General features: G+C 34.6%; 1 protein-coding gene and 1 non-coding gene across 2 annotated transcripts; both read right to left on the reverse strand.

Annotated features, from left to right (window-relative positions):
• Positions 1-145: 145 nt before the first annotated feature.
• LOC106138978 (putative glutathione-specific gamma-glutamylcyclotransferase 2) lies at positions 146-18,522 on the reverse strand. The gene is made up of 3 exons (XM_013340303.2): positions 18,088-18,522; positions 12,055-12,090; positions 146-1,135 (listed from the first exon to the last, which is right to left on the reverse strand). Exons 1-3 carry the CDS (start codon positions 18,298-18,300, stop codon positions 620-622), a joined length of 765 nt encoding a protein of 254 aa, XP_013195757.2. The 5' UTR covers positions 18,301-18,522; the 3' UTR covers positions 146-619.
• Positions 3,082-3,243, reverse strand: LOC132903013 (U1 spliceosomal RNA). The gene has a single exon (XR_009657302.1). It is a non-coding gene; the product is annotated as a U1 spliceosomal RNA (small nuclear RNA).
• Positions 18,523-19,686: the final 1,164 nt, after the last annotated feature.

A 19,686-nucleotide genomic window follows, 5' to 3' on the forward strand; every position in this document is an offset into this window, starting at 1 on the left:
ATATTTATCGAAAAATGATATTCTTTTAAAATACTTAACTGATTATTCTCATAATATCTCTAGCATTTTTTAATTGCCAAGTTCTTTAGCATTTTTTAATTACTTTTCCGGACATATTAACTGTAATTTTCTTTTTAGTCATAGCAGTCAGTGACTTGAAAAATGTTAATAAGGTAAGTGATTTTGTAATGTAAAGAATACAATATTTACCTTTTCAATATGTGGGGTAAATAAAAGAAGTTTTGTTAACACAGATATAAACATCACATTGTTTTGAGATGACACGGACGACCAAAATATAAAGTATAATATTTGGGCGCCACCCTATTGTTACTGGTGGCTGTTGATTTCAAATCATCAGTATTATGTTTTATCAAACAAAGGCATTAATTAGCACGCTCAGCATGCCAATGTAATATGCCTTTTCATTCTAGCGTTTTCCACGTTTCGTTTTAAGTAATGACGACGAATAACAATGCCTGCGACGTTCCACATCGCAAATAAAGAAATCCGGCAAAATATTTACGTACTACATTACGCAAAACGGAATCGCACTCTACAATCATAGCATACAGATAATCCACAACAAGGTCTCCGTGCCCACTTTCACACACACCTATCACATATTAACACAGCGCAATTTCTTCTCTGGCACCCTCGAAGCGTACTGGAAGCTCGGAACTGCCGGCTTCTCATCTTTTTCATCAACCTTCTCCTCCCGCATCAGACTCTTCAAACACACTTTCATATCGGCCGCGAATTTCCTCACCAGCCGCTCTAAAGAAAACAAATGCTCGTCTAAAGCCTCCGGGATTTCATCGCGCATGAAATCCGCTAGTCTCAACAGGTATTCCACGTTAGATCCAGATGAGCCACGGCACTCGATGATCTGCTTCGCTATGTCCGGCAGGGGCGCCGCGCCGAGCCAATGTCTATTCTCCGGCACGGCTATGTACAGTAAAGCATTGCGTTTATCTGGGAAACTGCGGCTGGTTGCTGGCGAGAACGCTGGACGAGGGTAGAAGTACACGGTGTATGTTTTGTAGCCGCCAAGTTGGCACTCCCGGTTGCTGAGGTAGGGCAAAGCTGCTTTGTTTTCGGCGGACACTAGGAACGCTTTGCCCCACGTGATTCCCTGAAAAGTGAAAAAATATATGTATAGTTAGAAGTATTTACTTTTTTAACGGCCTCTGTGGCGCAGCGGTAGTACGCTTGTCTGTGACACCGGAGGTCCCGGGTGTGAATCCCGGCCAGGGCATGATGAGAAATGAACTTTTTCTGATTGGCCTGGGTCTTTGATGTTTATCTATATAAGTATTTAATATAAAATATAGTATCGTTGAGTTAGTATCTCGTTACACAAGTCTCGAACTTACTTCGAGGCTAACTCAATCTGTGTAATTTGAATGAGAAATTATACAGTCTTTTCAAAATTGTTAGCTATGTCTACCCCGCAAGGGATATAGACGTGATTATATACGTATGTGTGATGAAGAATGCAAAGTCAAAGTTTTGTGTAAATTTTCCTAAATTGACGTAAACCTTTTATTTGAATAAACTGCTTTTAACATTCATTTGTTTAATAATAACAAAGTTTTATGAGACAAGTCTTTGTTAATGGGTTTTCGGTGGGGTAAGGCCAATGATTTCATGATTTTGCACGGTTTCAATCCAAAATGCACTAGTATAGCCACCTGGTGATTGACGGAGTTGTGTAAACACAATTGGTACGTGGTAATGATACATTTGAGGTATCAATATTACAAAACAAATTGTGTTTATCAATAATATTATTGTATTTATTAACACACCAGTACTGTGTCGAATATACTGTCAGATGTTGTTATACAAGAATTAATGTTTGCTAGCAATATTTTGTTTCTCATAGAATAGAAAAGATTTATTTTCAAAATTAGATACAAGGTATCACTTATTGACGTCACATCACTTAAATTTTATTATAACTACCACCGCTTCCAAAGCGCATGTGTAGAAGAAGCGGCGGAACAAACTTCATAGCAGCATTTTCATCGGACGTCAATTTACAAATATAGATCTCTTAAATCGTGGACGAATGCACATTGTCTACATTAAAAAACATGAATGAATGTAGAACTAATTATACAAATTAATATGTGGGAATTACATTACTTATATGTATAGTGCTGGTTGATAATTTAACTTAAAATCATTGACCTGACGTTCATATCAGGATAATTATGGCTATTCTGTGACTCACACTACTGAAAGAATGGGTATTATATTTTTTTCCTATTTGCTTACAACTTTCTTACGATTGGGGCATTATGTACACTTTAAAATAGAACCACTCCACATCTTTCCCATTGATGATGAAAATGGCAACTAAGGGATAAACTTGGTATTCTCCACGTAGGCGATGGGCTGTGTCACTGTTTGAAATTCAATTGCATTATTGAGCTATACACCTGAGCGTGACCTTCCAGTCTTTTCAAGACTGTTGGCACTGTCTACCCCGCAGGGGATATATGCGTGATTATACATGTAAAACTTATCGATAATATAAAAGATAAGCTCAGCATAGATACATATTCTATTTTGACATTATTATCGTGTTTCATATAATGCATTCAAGGAAAAATTTAGCTTTCATCTTATCGGCAGACGGTTTGTGATTTTACATATCAATTTAGCAAGTCCTATATCTTGATATAATAATAACATTTTTGGAGCAGACCGCCACGTGGCGTCACGGTCACCACACCGGCGCGCACGCATCCTACGCATGACATATTATTATTATTTTAGTATTCCCAAATTAGATATATTGGCGCGTGAAGATTTCGTTTTTTACTGTTGTAGTTTTATTTTATTTTATTATACACATCCGTGTTGGAGTATCAACTAGAAATAGGATTAGTAGGCCAACAGCAATTTCGATTAACTGATTTTCTTGTAATTTTTGATTATTTTTCTACGTAAATACTCGTAGTATTTGAACTTTGAGTGTAAGAAGTAAACTGTTACTTTATATTATGCCTTATAAGTATTTTAACTATTTGCCATTAACAGCAACTATCTTCTTCTTGTTTAATATAAATGGGGGGACAGCGCGTACGCAGTCCCCACTACCAAAAATTACGCGTCCGAGTTATCCACATTAGGGATAATCGCAGGGGTCAACCCATCCGCAGTGCAATGGACAGGCCTCGCCCTGGGGGAACCGCCTTCTTGATCACGGTATCCCCTACGCCAGGTAAGTATGCTTTGACTAAATCGCCCCGGGCTTATATCGGCCTGTGTGCGAGAAACCATAGCGCGATGCAAAGTCGAGGGGTGAAAGTACAGCGCCATCTAGTGGCAAGAGTTATTTTGGTTTGAAGACAGAATCGCTTTGTTCTTTTTTTAGTTGAAAATCAGTTAAGTGTTTATTGTTTATATTTATCGATTTATTTTTTCTGCCAATACTCCACTTGGTATTTTTTAGGTCAGTCTAATGATATTGATAGATAAGTGTTTAACAAATACACTATTCAAATAGACACATTTTTGAACGAGGTATTTCGCATTTATGCCAAATGCCACAGTTTGATCGTGTTAAAAATAATCACTACCGGTACTGGCCAGTTTTATTACCCGGCTGTCCTCAAAATGGGTCACGGTCTCGCCGAATATCTGAGCAGAAATGAAAAAACCATTCCTTCCAAGAAACTTTATAGTGGGCCTAAATAATTGCAGGATTTTCCATAGCTTAAATTAATACATATGTACATACATACATCACCCCTCTTTCCCTCTTGGGGCGTTTGTATATCATATCTTTCACTTCTTTCTTTTTTATTTTCAACAACATTAATCTTCTTATACAAGCTCGTCGGTTTACCTCTAACATTATCTTGACTTGATCTTCCAGCAAAACGTGTTACTTATAGTTGAATGATTTTGTAAAACTCCTCATTTTATGGAAATTTCTTCAAAGTTTAGGGTTCAGACAAGAGACTGTGTAAGAAATAATATACAATGAAAAAAATTGGCAATAATTTTTGGCCGGGTGCTTACTTAACATCAACCAAGCCTTAATTTTTTTGCATCACTTTCAGTTTTAGTAATAATTCATTCGTATTATTATTTATGGTCATTATTCATTTGATATACATTATCCCCAATTAAGATATATAGTATCAAATATATAATGCGTTAATAAATATTCTTGCACTTCAGTCTTCCTGTAACATATTTAAGTGAATTAGCAAATGGTAATTAATTTAACAAGATATTTTTTGTTGGTTGTTTAAAACCTCAGTAGGAAGACTAGACTGCTTCCGGACAAATAACGAGATTGTTACTAAAATAATATAGTTATTATGTGTGTTCTTGATTTTTTTTTTTCAGAAGGTTTTACTTCTCTTCATGAATAATTGGTAAAAAAACAATCTCTATTCGCATCATCCACCAGTATTATAGCGATTAGCAAACTGGCCATTTAAATTGTCAGATTTCTGCAATTTCCCAATCATTGTCGACTTACTGTGTCAAAGGTATCTTATTTCATATTGGCTATGTTCAGAATCTCACTATAAGATTGCTTGTGGAGTTATCACTATTAAACACAAACTTATTTTAGAAAATTAAATCAAGAACAAAAATTGTATTTATTATCGGTATGACATTCACGAATTCCATTTCAGCCTTTTTATTATGGAATAGTAGCATTAAGCCCTTGAAGATTTTTAATTGTAGATTATGCATTCTGCATGACGATATATTAAATAATTATGTAATTAAATACTTAACCCTGATATCATAAAACGATTTTATTCGGTTTTCTCAGCTTCGTCAGTTGACCTCACACACGTAATGATAGCAGATGTTTTCTTTATGAACTGATTATGAATCATTATACTAGTATAATTTACAACATTTAACTTATAATATAATACTCATACATAAATTTAATTATTTACTTAATAAATCTGCAAATACTAAATTTTAATAATTTAGGTCTTTAAAGAAAAGGTTTAATTTAAATAACACTACTGAAGGAACTTCTAGTGATGTAATAGAAAGTCCTTGGACATAATTCGCATCAATATAAAACTGAGCCTTTAATAAAAATAAACAGAGCGATAGGAAAGGATAATGATCTATTCTCTTGTCGTGTTTAAAAAATATCGAGACAGTAGACGACCTATCGACCATAGATAAGATAAATTATGTTAATGTTATGAAAACAGCGATAGTAATAATGGAGTCAAACACATTTGACGTATCTGTAATTTCATGATATCTAGATACAAATAAGTATATTTGTCAAATATAAAATCCCAGATACTGATTGCATGAAGACCATGATTGAAGTCGATGGAAAAGCCGATATGAAAAAAGAACGGTCCCAAGGACGATGACGAGATTATATTGTTGAGTGGAGAAAGATATTTTCATTCAAGTGTATTGGTTATTAATCCAACATGAATCATTGGTCGCAGAAAGTTTTCAACCAGCGCATTACCCTTTTCATTCAGACACCTTAACCATTCGATCAGCAAACGCTTTTCAATATTCTTTCTATATTGTTCGAGATTTATATAAAGAATTAAGCATTACTCAGAAAACCAATAACATCGACGTAAGAAAGAACTGCAAGAATTTCAACCCTTATAGAAAATACAATACAACTATTGACGGGGTTCATAATAGTCCTTGTTTTACTTCCGACGATCACAATAGACGGTTTATAAACAGAGGAGTGTTATGCAAATTATATATTTGCGAGTATGTCTGTATGACTTACATAAAAATGCAAACAATATCGAGTAACATTCAAGAACATTATAATATTCGTAAGTTTGCCATTTCGCATCATAGTGGGTAAATGAAACATTTGTGGAAAAATGTATGCTGTTCTGATATTTTCTGTACAGAAGAAATAAATCTTAAATACTGCATCAAAAATTGATAATCGGTTTATCATTACCTAAAAGAATCTGCAATACACAGAAGTGTGAAATATTTTGTCACGTTACGCTGATTAAAATCAATATTACTAAATCTTGAATTATCTTGTAATTTGGGATCAATCAATGTTTGCCAATAAGTCGTGCAATCTCAGACCTAAAATAGCAATAACCTCGATTTGCAGAAAAAGTCGATATAACATTACAACAAACTACATCTTGGAACATTGGAGTTTTGGATACATTTAAGAATTTTCATATCGATCAAGTTGGATATTTCAATTATTAATCGATTATTTGTACCACGTGGCGCACACCATGTGTTACAAAAACAATTGGAATTCTCTCGTTTTTGAATTTCTGAAGTTTTCGTGGACATGTCTAAGTGGACATCTAGTGTGGTTATTGTCTGATTCTTTGGGGTATTATATAGATGATCTCGTGGCCAAACGCGTGTGAATGGACGTCGCCCCGCTGCCAATTCGCAAATTGGCGGATGCAATTGTCGGCTTTTGAATTATCTTACTTCGATTTAGCATTCTGTTGGTATTATTATTGAAGTAGGTATTAATGTCTCCTCTTTCTCTGCTTATTTTTAGGATCGGACTTTACTATTTCATCATTATTTTAGGGTTCATCAACTAAAGGACTTATGATGTCTAAAATAGTAATCTCAAAAAAGTACTGCAATCTTTTAAAGATGAATCATCTTGAAAAGACACCAAGTTGATCTATTAGCTATTAAATAAACCTTTTTATAAAGATGAAGCTATCACTGCGTAAAAGGTTTACTGCGCGTTCACACTCTACGTTATAAATCTAATTATAATAACCTGCACGTGTAAAGTATGAACAATTATGGACACGATTGTAATGCGCAGATACCTTCAAATGCATTCTTTAAATTTATAAGTAACTTTTAACCTGGGATTTGAAACGCAGACTGATGATAATGATCAATGGGACTTGTGGGATACAGCCGTGATACATATGTATGTATAAGATGTAGATATAGTATAAAATAATATTAAATAACAATCATGTTTGTTACCCAATTATAGAAAAATAAATAAATGTCTTGTCCCATATCAATTCAAGACATACATGTTTTCTTCAATAATAAGATTTTGATACTGGATATGCATACATACATAAAATCACGCTTTTTCCCGGACTGGTAGGCAGATACCACATCTTTCTACATGCCACGAATGCATACTTCTTTCGCTTCATCTTCATCTATCTATATTCATAACATTAATACTAGATACGTATTTGATGATTATAAGAAATCTTACTGACATTAAGAGTTCTTTTCATTTCTTGCTCTATTAATATATTTAATTGAAATTGTCTGTTGAAATAAATATACTCGTAACAATTTCATTAAGATAACACAGAAAGGAAGTGTACCACAGACACTATTGTTTGAGAGTACAATTAAGTCTTTATAATAACAAATTGTAACAAAGTAGTCAATGAACAATTCAAGAATTATTAATTAAGCTATCCTTTTGTAACACAAAAGTGAATGAACTGAACACTGCATTATTCGTTTGTCAAATGTTAGTTTATATTTGAGTCGTACTGCTGTGTACTTAAGTAATTTTTATGACAATAAAATATCGATACAATATTTGCAATAACGATTTAGACCGAGCCAAAAGACTTGAAGGCTACGTTTAGGGTGGACGGCAGATATAGCGGGCCTATTGCTTCAAAGAAGTATATGAGTACTTACTTACTTACGTACTTTTTTTGTTATCGACGAGGAAATCCTTTTTACGGAGACTCCACGGGTCTTCACCCGGGAGAGTGCGGGACTCCTGGCACCTAATGTGCCAGCCTACCCACTAAAACCCCTCAAATTTTGAGGGAATACTGAAAACGTGTTAAAGTGGAAAGGCATTTCACCACGGTGCCTTCTGAGTCTATTAAAGGCTAATTTCCTTTAGATTGATAGATAGAATTCCCTTTATTGGACATAAAATTATAAAAATTAATTTATCTTAAGCTTATGACAAGGTAATGTACTCAAGGCGGATTTATGGCATCATGCGATCCCCTCAAAGCACACTACAATTAGTATACTACAATTTTCTAAAGACTACAATTTCTTATTGACTGAAATATTAACACACGTAAACTGCTAGGCTTAGATATTTGGAATTGGCACGTAGTGTGCTTATGTGCTAGACAGATATTACCCGCAAGTAAGGTTTTGGAGAATACTGCTGTTACGTAAATTAAATGATTAAATTCTGAATAGGTACAGAATAGTATAGAATAGATTTATTTTCTAAATTGGATACAAGGATCACATATCACTTATTGACGTCACATCAATGCACATTCCAAAGCGCGTGTGTAGAAGAAGCAGCGGAACAGACTACACTGCAGCATTATTTTTAACAACACCCATTAATAAAACTGCAGATACAAGACGCCTTGCCGTTTCAGTTGCTTAATCTTTCGTAATCTTCTTGATTGGCATCCGTCACTAATGTAGATTACTAATATAGATTTCGAAACAATGCCCTTCTACACTCCACCGGCTTCTTTGTCATATTAACTTTCCATTCATTCATCAATTTCGGCAAATTCCGTCTTCTGTTCGGTAAATTAGAGCCAATTGTTCTAATTTCACTAATTTGATAAGTACGTAAGTGCATTGTTAGGTAGATGTTGCTCCTGTAATACTTAGTTCTGTAATGGAAACATTTAACATTATAAATGCGAAAGTAAGTTTGTTTGTTACCTCTCACGGGTTATCTAGTGAACTTCTTGAAATTTTGCGTGTAACTAGCTATGCCAGCTTTTAGTATAGATAAAGAGTCACCTGATCTATGCTAATATTATAAAGCTGAAGATTTTATTTGTTTGTTTAAACGCGCGAATCTCAGGAACTACTGGTTCGAATTGAAAAAATATTTTTTCGTTGAATAGACCATTTATCGAGGAGGGCTATATAACATCACGCTGCAACTATAAGGAGCGAAGAAATAATGGAATATGTGACAAAAAAACCGGGAAAATTATTCATCCATGAGGGCTTCAATGATGCCCAAAACAACTACTCCACGCGGACGAAGTCGCGGGCACAGTTAGTAAGTGATAATTTGGTCGCTTTTTGTAGACGGCGTTAAATTTGTCGCTTTTTGTAGATGGCGCTAAATTTGTCGCTTTTTGTAGATGGCGATAAATTCGTCCCTTTTTGTAGACAGCGCTAAATTCTTCGCTTTTTGTAGACGGCGCTAAATTCGTCGCTTTATGTAGACGGCGCTAAATTCACGCAGGCGAAGCTGCGGGTAAGAGTTTGTTATAACATAAGCCCGGGACCACGAGAATGTAGCGCTACACCACACCTCACGTGTGTATAATTCATGTATCAAAACAATACAAATCAATCGACTTTTTCAATTTGCCAGTTTTCAAACATTCAAATTCAAAATTCAAATTCAAATTTTTTATTCATTACTATAGGATACTATATATCGCTTAATAATTGTCAAAACGTATGGTTTAACCACATTGGTTGACGTCAAATAAATTACTTAAAACTAAGTTTACTGCCGCTTCCAAGGCGTCAGTGCAGAAGAAGCGGTAACAAACTGCACTGCAGCATTTTCTTCATTGAACGAACAATAACAAAAGCATATGTTTGCCTTGTCATATATGTAGATATAGTAAATTAATTACTGATAATTGAAATTTATCGATAAGCTATATGTATAATCCGTCGTATGCAATTAATATTTAATTAATATCACTTCTAGATTTCAATGGCTCTTCAAATCTGCGTTGTAGTATGAGCAACGTGCCATACTAATTATACATATTATACCTACGTATTAATAATTGAAATTATAATTTACGTATACATATATATAGTCACGTCTATATCCCTTGCGGGGTTGACAGAGTCAACAGTCTTAAAAAGACTGATAGGCCACGTTCAGATTTTTGGTTTAATGATAGAATTGAGATTCAAATAGTGCCCCTTCCGTTCACGCCTATATAGAACAAATAAAGCCGTAGGAGGCGACTACAGGACACGTCCCCAGTGGAGACTATTATCTTCAATACTGCGTTGTATTAAGAATATAATAGAATAGAATAGATTTATTTTCAGAATTGGATACAGGGTATCACTTATTGACGTCACATCATTTAAATATAACTATAACTATAACCGCTTCCAAAGCGCATGTGTAGAAGAAGCGGCGGAACAAACTACACTGCAGCATTTACACTTCACGTCGATTTACAAATAAAGATCTCTTAAATCAAAATCGTGGACATTGTCATTAATTTGATGTATGTTCTAGAACTATTAGTTTACACGTGCTTTCCGTTCATGCCGATATAGAACAAACAAAGCCGTAGGAAGCGACTACAGGACACTCCAGTGGTGACTATTGTCTTCAATACTGCGTTGTATTCGATATATATATAGTTCTGTGGTTGTTATTGTATTGTATTGCAAACGGTGACTTACGTAATAGCTAAGTACTTATCTAACGGATGTACATGAAGGAGGTGATACATGCATATAATCACGTCTACACCCCTAGCCGGGTAGACAGAGCAAACAGTCTCGAAAAGACCGATAGGCCACGTTCAGCTGTTAGCTGTGTTAGTAGCTGAAAGTTGAAAACCTATTGTCTTGTGGTTTCTTTAAGGAATTTAAATAACATACATACATACATATAATCACGTCTATATCCCTTGCGGGGTAGACAGAGCCAACAGTCCTGAGCGGACTGATAGGCCACGTTCAGCTATTTGGCTTTAAGATAGAATTGAGATTAGAATAGTGACAAGTTGCTAGCCTATCGCCTAAAAACAGAATCTCAAGTTTGTAAGCCTATCCCTTAGTCGCCTTTTACGACATCCATGGGAAAGAGATGGAGTGGTCCTATTCTTTTTTGTATTGGTGCCGGGAACCACACGGCACGAATTTAAATAAATCTATGCATTTGTACATACATACATAAAATCATGCCTTTTTCCCGGAGGGGTAGGCAGAGACTAGGTACATCTTTCCACTTGCCACGATCTCTGCATACTTCCTTCGCTTCGGGTAATCTTGACCTGACCCTTTACCAGGACGTCCTTAATTTGATCAAGATATGTTCGTCTAGGTCTTCCCACTCCGACCTTTCCCTCCACACTCTCCTTGTATAGCTGCATTTGTAATCTTTACTTATCAACTTAATGACAATCCTTTCAGCGGTTTTGGCCTACCATTGATAGATTTTTTTTTAAAGTTATCTTTTTAATTTATAAACTCAGATGTAAGCCTTGAACTGCCAAGCTCAAAATTGATGAAATTATTGACAGGTTGTAGTTTGTTACTCGAGTCTCGAATTTCAGGCCAATTCCAATCACCCGCTAGAGCGTAAATGAGTGACCCAGATCGCAATGAAATAGGCAAGTGATGTTTTTTTATGGAAAGGTGTCTTCAAATTCAAAATTTTTATTCATTATTATATGATACTTCATATCGCTTAATAATTGTCAAAACGTTTGGTTTCACAACATTGGTTAATGTCAAATAAATTACTTAAAACTAGGTTTACTGCCGCTTCCAAGGCGTCAGCGCAGAAGAAGCGGTAACAAATGGTCGAAAACTAAACAAAAGCTTCGAAAAGGTAATAACGTCTATAGGAATAAGAATACCTACTCTTTCTTTCAACAGTGTGTCAGTCAAGAACTATACTTGCCATTCAAGAATTTCTGCGTTAATTATTAACTTTATTATTTTATTAGTCGTTATAATTAGAATTAAGTGATGTGACGTCAATAAGTGATACCTTGTATACGTTTTTGAAAATAAATTTATTCTATTCTTCTTTTCCTTTATTATTCTTTAAAATCATAAAACATTTCATCCTATTCCTGTTAACATGGACATAAGAGATACTATTCTAGCGACCCAGAAACTAAATGGCTATAAATTTTGGATAACATGAGAAATTGGAAAACTTCCAGGATCCATGGTCAAGGACTTACCCCGGGCTTCTCCACTCCACGGTGCAAACGGGACTTTAGCCAGGAGGAACATGAAGATGAGAAAGTGAAAAAAAAAAAAATTTTAAATATTATATTATACACTTACGTCTTTATCTTCGACGAGCGTTGCCACTCTTCCGGGCTGAAACAAATATAATTATTTCAGTTAATAACATGTACAGGAATGTCACGGTTTAAACGTTGCTTTGAAAAACAAAGTAGGTACACTTAGTCCGAAGTGATTTTAATTGAATTAAAAAAAAGAAAATATTACATACTAGAAATAAATCATCTAAATTGTTTGTCAAATTTTAGTTTTTGGATTAAAGTAAAATTAACTCAAATTTACTGCCGCTTCTAAAGTGTCAGTGCGGTAACAAACTGCACTGCAGCATTTTCCTCAACAACGTCAACCTCACAATTATCCAAACTTGGACGTAAGAATACATTGTTTTAATTGTTTTATGCGAAATTTAAATAGGTATCTAGTAAGAAATATAAAAAAAAACTATTTCAATATTCTTATATAAAACTTTTCAGCCTGACCTAAATCAGACTAATAAATGAAGCTGTTTATTAAATTCTGGGCTACAATACCTTTGCCTTGTGCGTATTTCAACATTTATCGAGAACACATTTAATAATGTATTTTTATTTATTTGAGGAGTTAGGAGTTCATTTCAAAAGACAAAACCTACATAAAGTAGGAATCAATAGGGGTACCTACAACATGAAATGAAGATATTCATTATTATTTTTTTATAAAATATAGTATCGTTGAGATAGTACCTCGTAACACAAGTTTCGAACTTACTTCGAGGCTTACTCAATCTGTGTAATTTGTCCCGTATATATTTATTTATTATCTATACTAATATTATAAAGCTGAAGAGTTTGTTTTGTTTGTTTGTTTGTTTAAACGCGCTAATCTCAGAAACTACTGAACCGATTTGAATAATTCTTTCACTGTTAGATAGTCTATTTATCGAGGAAGGCTATAGGCTACATTTTATCCCGGATTTCCTACGGGAAACGTCAACAATGCAGGTGAAAGTTGAATGAGTCGGCCATATGCGAGCTTTCCACGCGAACGCTGCGCAAACCAACAAAGATATACTAAAACAATGTACTAAAGATGTGAAGTACTCATTTTTTGCCACAAAAAAGTCCGCGAGAGCATATATCTAACTCTTAAGGTTTACTTACAATAACCACTTTTATGTTAATTTTTTAAAATTATTTTTTTAATATAAACATAAGTTATTTTGAAACCAATTTTCTTTAATTCAGTATTAATCCTTATCCAAATAAATATGTTTATTACTTTCGGCTTTTCATGTAGACTAAAATTGCCATTTACAGTATATAAATCAGACGAATAGGTTTTGAGATATAGTCGTTATAAGCAATTTGCAGCGAAACATTTAATACGGCGAACCAGCGTTCTTTCTAATACGCGTGACCGCCTGACCGCTGATTATGTCTATCTTTTAAGATTGTTGTTGATTATGAGTATTTAATTGTAAACACAACTGTCTTTGATATCACTTAATTTCAATGAACATCTTAGAAGATCTTACTATTTTAAAGTAAAGTAAAGTATCAGCCTGTAAGATCCCACTACTGGGCAAAGGCCTCTCATCTCACTATATACGGTCTCCGTTCCATCGCGGGTAATGATGTGGGCCAAGTCGTCGCCAAGTCGCATAACAATTAGCAGCTATAATAGATAAAGCCGAGGAGGATGTTTGCAAAAATAAATATGATGCCCAAAATGACTATTCCACGCGGACGAAGTCGCGGGCACAGCTAGTTTAATTATATTCCGAGTCAAAATTTACCATGATTTCGGGGGAAATCAAAGACCTTCAATGCTTCTATACTATTATTTCGTTTATTTATTTATTTAAAACTTTATTGAGTACAAAAAGAATTAACCTACAAAGAACGGACTTAATGCCCTTTGGCATTATCATTTAGTTCAGTTTTTTGTGTTTTGAAAGCGTGCTCGATTTGTTTATCCGCACGATCTGACGCGCCAAAACAATAATGACTGTCATTTTCATTGACATGCCGATTTCATGCCGTGTTTAACATGCCGTTATCTCGTCATTCTGATGGGCATCACTCGTCATGATCTTTGGCAAAGTCTCAAGGTAACCGGCGCTTTCTACTCGTTATGTTTATGAACCAAAATAGTAATAAGGAATGGCGTTTGAAGAAACCGCAAAAAAATCTCCAAATTACAGTATTTCATTTAAATTAACACACCATTGTTTTTGTGCCGTGTGGTTCCCGGCACCAATAAAAGAAAGAATAGGACCACTCCATCTCGTTCCCATGGATGTTGTAAAAGGCGACTAAAGGATAGGCTTATAAACTTTGGATTCATATTTTAGGCGATGGGCTAGCAACCTGTCACTATTTGAATCTATCTTAAAGCCAAATAGGTGAACGTGGCCTATCAGTCTTTTCAAGACTGTTGGCTCTGTCTATCCCGCAACGGATATAGACGTGATTATATGTAAGTATGTATTTGTGTAAAAGAAAAGAATTTCGCCGATGAGAGAAATCTAGGAACAACACAAAAAATAATCAAACAATTAAATAACTTTTTTACGACAGTTGAAATAACACATTTGTACAAACATAATTACAGGCGTGCAATATAAAACTAACCTGGTAACCTTATTTCAGGATAGCTTATCAGGTCGCTGAACCGATTTCTCGGAACTGCGTAGTATTTTATAGAATCTGCCAATTTTTGGCTGAACGCCTGAAGTATTTACTTCTATCTGGTACGAAAATGAGGTATGTTTATTTTAGGTTTCATGAACTTTGGAGTGCCACAATAAATATTACGAATAACACAAAAAAAAAACTTATGGACACCATTCCTTTATTAGAGTAGCGGCGGGGTATTATGTGTAAGTATTACAAAAGAAAATTAAGTAAGTATATGTATGTATAAAAACCAGCTAATTTTCTTGGAAAAAAAGCGAAAGTGAAAAAAAAATTGCTACGTTTTAATTTTGGTCTAAGAAAATTTGTTGGAAAAAAATCTCAACTTACAGAATAAATTTAAATACAGAATTATTTATGTACAAATAAAGATACTAATAACCAATTTTATACATATAACCTATATATAAAATCAAGCCTCTTTTCCGGAGGGGTAGGCAGAGACTACATCCTTCCACTTGCCACGATCTCTGCATACTTCCTTCGCTTCATCCACATTCATAAGTCCCTTCATGCAAGCTCGGCGGTTTCGGGTACACTTGTCTTGGCCTGACCCCTTGCCAGGACGTCCTTAAATTGATCAAGATTAGGCATTTTTATGACAGTTCATATTAGTGTGAAAATTAAAGATAATACAATTGTTTTATTCTATGAACTTAATAGGTACTTATGAAACAGCTATTTCCTATCAGACTGATAATACCAGTAGGTAGTCTAGATCTGTTTTATCTAATAACATGACAAGGGTTTGATGGATGCGATGGCAATATCCTAGTACACAAAGTTGCAAAGATAATTTATATAAGGGGTCACTGACCGGGTTTCCATGTTTTATAAAAATTAACGAGACTTAGAAGAAATAACGTCTCTCCTAGGTACAGGTACTATCTTTGACAATATCTTGATCAAATTAAGGACGTCCTGGTAAAGGGTCAGGTCAAAAGTACCCGAAACCGCCGAGCTTGCATGAAGAGAGTTATGAATGTGGATTAAGCGAAGGAAGTATGCAGAGATCGTGGCAAGTGGAAAGAGGTAGTCTCTGCCTACCCCTCCGGGAAAGAGGCGTGATTTTATGTATGTATTTAATCTTAGCATACGTACAATACAGGTTGGAATTACACAAAAATAGGATAATAAAGAGAAAACCCAAAACCAAAATGAAAAAAAAAATATTTGCTGTAATAAGGATCTTAATAATCACTAGCTGCACCCGCGACTTCGACCGCGTGGAATAGTTATTATGGGCATCATTGAAGCCCTCAAGAATGAATAATTTTCCCCGTTTTTACACATTTTCCATTATTTCTTTGCTCCTTATACCTAGTTGCAGCGTGATGTTATAGCCTAAAGCCTTCCTCGATAAATGGTCTATTTAACGCAAAAAGAATTTTTCAATTCGAACCAGTAGCTCGTTCAAACAAACAAACTCTTCAGCTTTATAATATTAGTATAGATTACTATGCATATACTGACACATACCTACCTATAGTAACGTCTATATCCTTTGTCGGGTTAAAGACTGAAAGGACACATTCAGCTGTACATGACTTTTTGATGAGATTGGGATTCGAATAGTGACAGGTTGCAAGCCCACTAGAGGAATCCTAAGTTTATAAGCCTATCCCTTAGTCGCCTTTTAAGATATCTATTGGAAAGAGATGGGGTAGTCCTATTCTGTTTTCTATTGGTGCTGGAAACCATACGACACTTATTATACAGATCTTATGCCTAATTAGCTAATTTAAAGTTAGCACAGTTAGTTCGTGGATGAAGCGAAGGAAGTATGCAGAGATCGTGGCAAGTGGAAAGATGTAGTCTCTGCCTACCCCTCCGGGAAAGAGGCGTGATTTTATGAAGGTATACATGTATGTAAAGTTAGCACACCGATCATACTTCTGCACTTACATTAATTTGTGTGAAAAGTGCGTGAGTGAAAATGAAAAGAATTTGTAGACATTGCAAATATAGCGGTGTGACGTCACTAACAAGTTATGTATTGACATTAAACGATAATTGGTTTCATGAGGCAAGTCGTTTTTTAGAGTGCCGTGTGGTTCCTGGCATTATTAGAGAAGAATAGGACCACCCTCTCTTTCCCATGGATGTCGTAAAAGGCGACTAAGGGATAGGCTTATTAACTTGGGATTCTTCATTTAGGTGACGGGCTAGCACTACTTACTAATGTTACTATAAGAATCTCAATTCTATCATTAAGCCAAACAGTTGAACATGGCCTTTCAGTCTTTTTGCAACTGTTGGCTCTGTCTATCCAGCAAGGGATATAGACAGGATTGTATGTATGTACTATACTAATATTATAAATACAAACATAAGTTTGTTTGTGACCTTTTTACAGTAAGAACATAGCATGAATATCTACAAAATTTTGCATACATATGTTTGGTTTTGAGTATGGAAAAGGACACATATAGGAAAGTTTTCAAATTAGCACTCAGCAAATTTTATTACATACATACATATATAGTAGTCACGTCTATAACCCTTGCCGGGTTGACAGAGCTACCAGTCTTGAAGACTGACAGGCTACATTAAGCTGCTCCGCTTAATGATAGAATTGAGATTCAAATAGTGACAGGTTGCTAGCCCATCACCTAAAAGAGGATTCCCAAGTTTATAAGCCTATCCCTTAGTCGCCTTTTTCGACATCCATTGGAAAGAAATTGAGTGGTCCTATTCTTTTTTTTTATTGGTGCCGGGAAGAACACCGCAAATTTTATTGTTTGTGCAAATTAAAGAATACTTAGTGTAGGAAGTATATTTATTTAAGTTATTTATTCTTACAGAAGAAAGAAGGAGAAAAGAGGAGAGAAATAAGAAAGAATATCATGGCAACCATTGCTATGGCGTATACCAAGAAGGTTGCCTACACTTAGGTAATTAAACAAATGTTTTGGTAAGTGCTAACTAAGTAGTTAGTAACAATCTTGGTGACCTCAGGGAATTAAGGAAACAATAATTAAATACCTAACAAAAGTTTGATATGAAATGTTATCAACAGCTCGCATAGGTAAACATACAAAGATCAATGCCTTAGTAATTTAATATGTTTGTTTTGAATTCGTTTCACATAAAATAAAGCAAAACATTTATGATAACACTGACAAAACATAAAATTATATCTATAAACTTTTTATTTACCATTTATGATTAGACTCTAGTACTTACCTAATTATATGTGTAGTGATTTTAGAAGTAGAAAGAAGGGTTACCTGTCCATCGCCGAGTTAACAGGTAAAATTTTTTACAATTTTATATATATTTTTTTACTACTAAAACCAACTAGAAAATTACGAATAGCCGGTAAATTTATTAATAAGTGTTTGTTTTCATCTAAAAATAATCTTTCATTCATAATTTCGAAACGTAAGTTGCTTACCTTCGAATCTGTGCCACGATGAGTGGTGTTCCCCTGCCAAAATCTTCGGGAAAAACCTCTCACATAACCCGTCACCGCTTGCTGGTATTCAAAGCCAGGATTCCAACACAAAGATCCATAGCCGAAGATCCAAAAAGGCTCTTTCCTCTCTGCACAATTGCTACTTGAACTAGGAACTTCTAAATCCTTTTCAAATTCCTTGTTTTCCATCATATTAAAGGGTTTACTCTCTCCGGTCTTTTCTCAATATTCGCTACACTGAATTCTATTAGAAAGTGTGTTGAAAGTGCCGTGTTCAAATGGATTTATCACAGGTTTTTGGTCACTTAATTATTCTACTTGTGTCTCATTGTGGGTATTTAGAATACGCGAGCACTATATTAAACTACCACTAGGAATATGACGAAACTTTTAGCAAACCGCCCATCTCGCCATTCGGTTTTCGACTGACAGTTCTTGACATTTCATTTCACACCTTTTCAATGAACTTGCAAAGTTTACCAAAGAATACATGTTAAGCCATTCTAGACTTTATGTGTAGAAAAATAGCACTGACCTGAAGGCATAATTTAAAATTGTAACCTAATACAAGGTCATTGTGAACGTTTCGTTTTACAATCTCAATTTCATATTTTGTACGCTTTTTTCTTTTCAAATTATGTGACTTAAATGTCATAATAAATAAATGAATTGTTTTTCAAATGAAATGTAAGTAGGAAATAAAATGTAAGTAGGAAAACATAGGTAGATTTAAACTTAGTTATTTTACTTATTCAAATCAATAATGGTGGTGAAGTGAAATGCTGATGTTAAGCTCTAGTGTTAGAAACGGAACGTTTACATTCTGACCAATGGAATGTATTCTCCGTTGCCATTGGTGCTAAAGGAGATGATGCAATTTTTAAAATCTTTGCAGATCTGGAGCTTGAGGTCAGGTCGATGAATCTCCAGACCGCAGCCTTCAACCGATCTCATCTCTTCGTAATTTTTTATAGGTATATTCAGTTTGGTAATTTCAATATTCTTTTAAATGGATTTAAATAAAATTTTATTTATAGCAAAAACTGGGGTCAAATTTTTTTTTTTCTATTTAAGATGGTTACTTGTGCGCACTCTCTTTATAAACTTAACTTTCGTAAAAATGACAATTTTATCAGGTATGTTCGTCTTATCTAGGTTTTCCAAATTCAAAGTTCCCATTCACACTTCTTGTCTGCTTTCATTTATTCTTTAAATAATTCTGAATATCATTACCTATGTACCTATGTAGATTCCTTTATTAAGGTTGTGGAGGTCAGACGTGATTCGCTTCGTGTAAACGCACCCCAAACCTCTCCGGAGAACAATGATGATATTACCTAACCGGTACTAACCCCATGATAAAAAAGAACGTGATGTACATACATACATATATTCAAGTCTATACCTATCCCTTTTTTTTTTTTTTTTTTTTTTTTTTTTAATTTTAATTACACAAAACAGATTACAACTATATCTAAACAAATTATATAAAACAAAACTTATAATCTAGGTTGTATTCCAAAAAATGTGTTTTTATAAAAGCTAAAAGAAGAGTTAACTTAAACTATGTCTAAAATA

Source organism: Amyelois transitella, chromosome 20, assembly GCF_032362555.1.
Source record: "Amyelois transitella isolate CPQ chromosome 20, ilAmyTran1.1, whole genome shotgun sequence".
NCBI lineage: Eukaryota > Metazoa > Arthropoda > Insecta > Lepidoptera > Pyralidae > Amyelois > Amyelois transitella.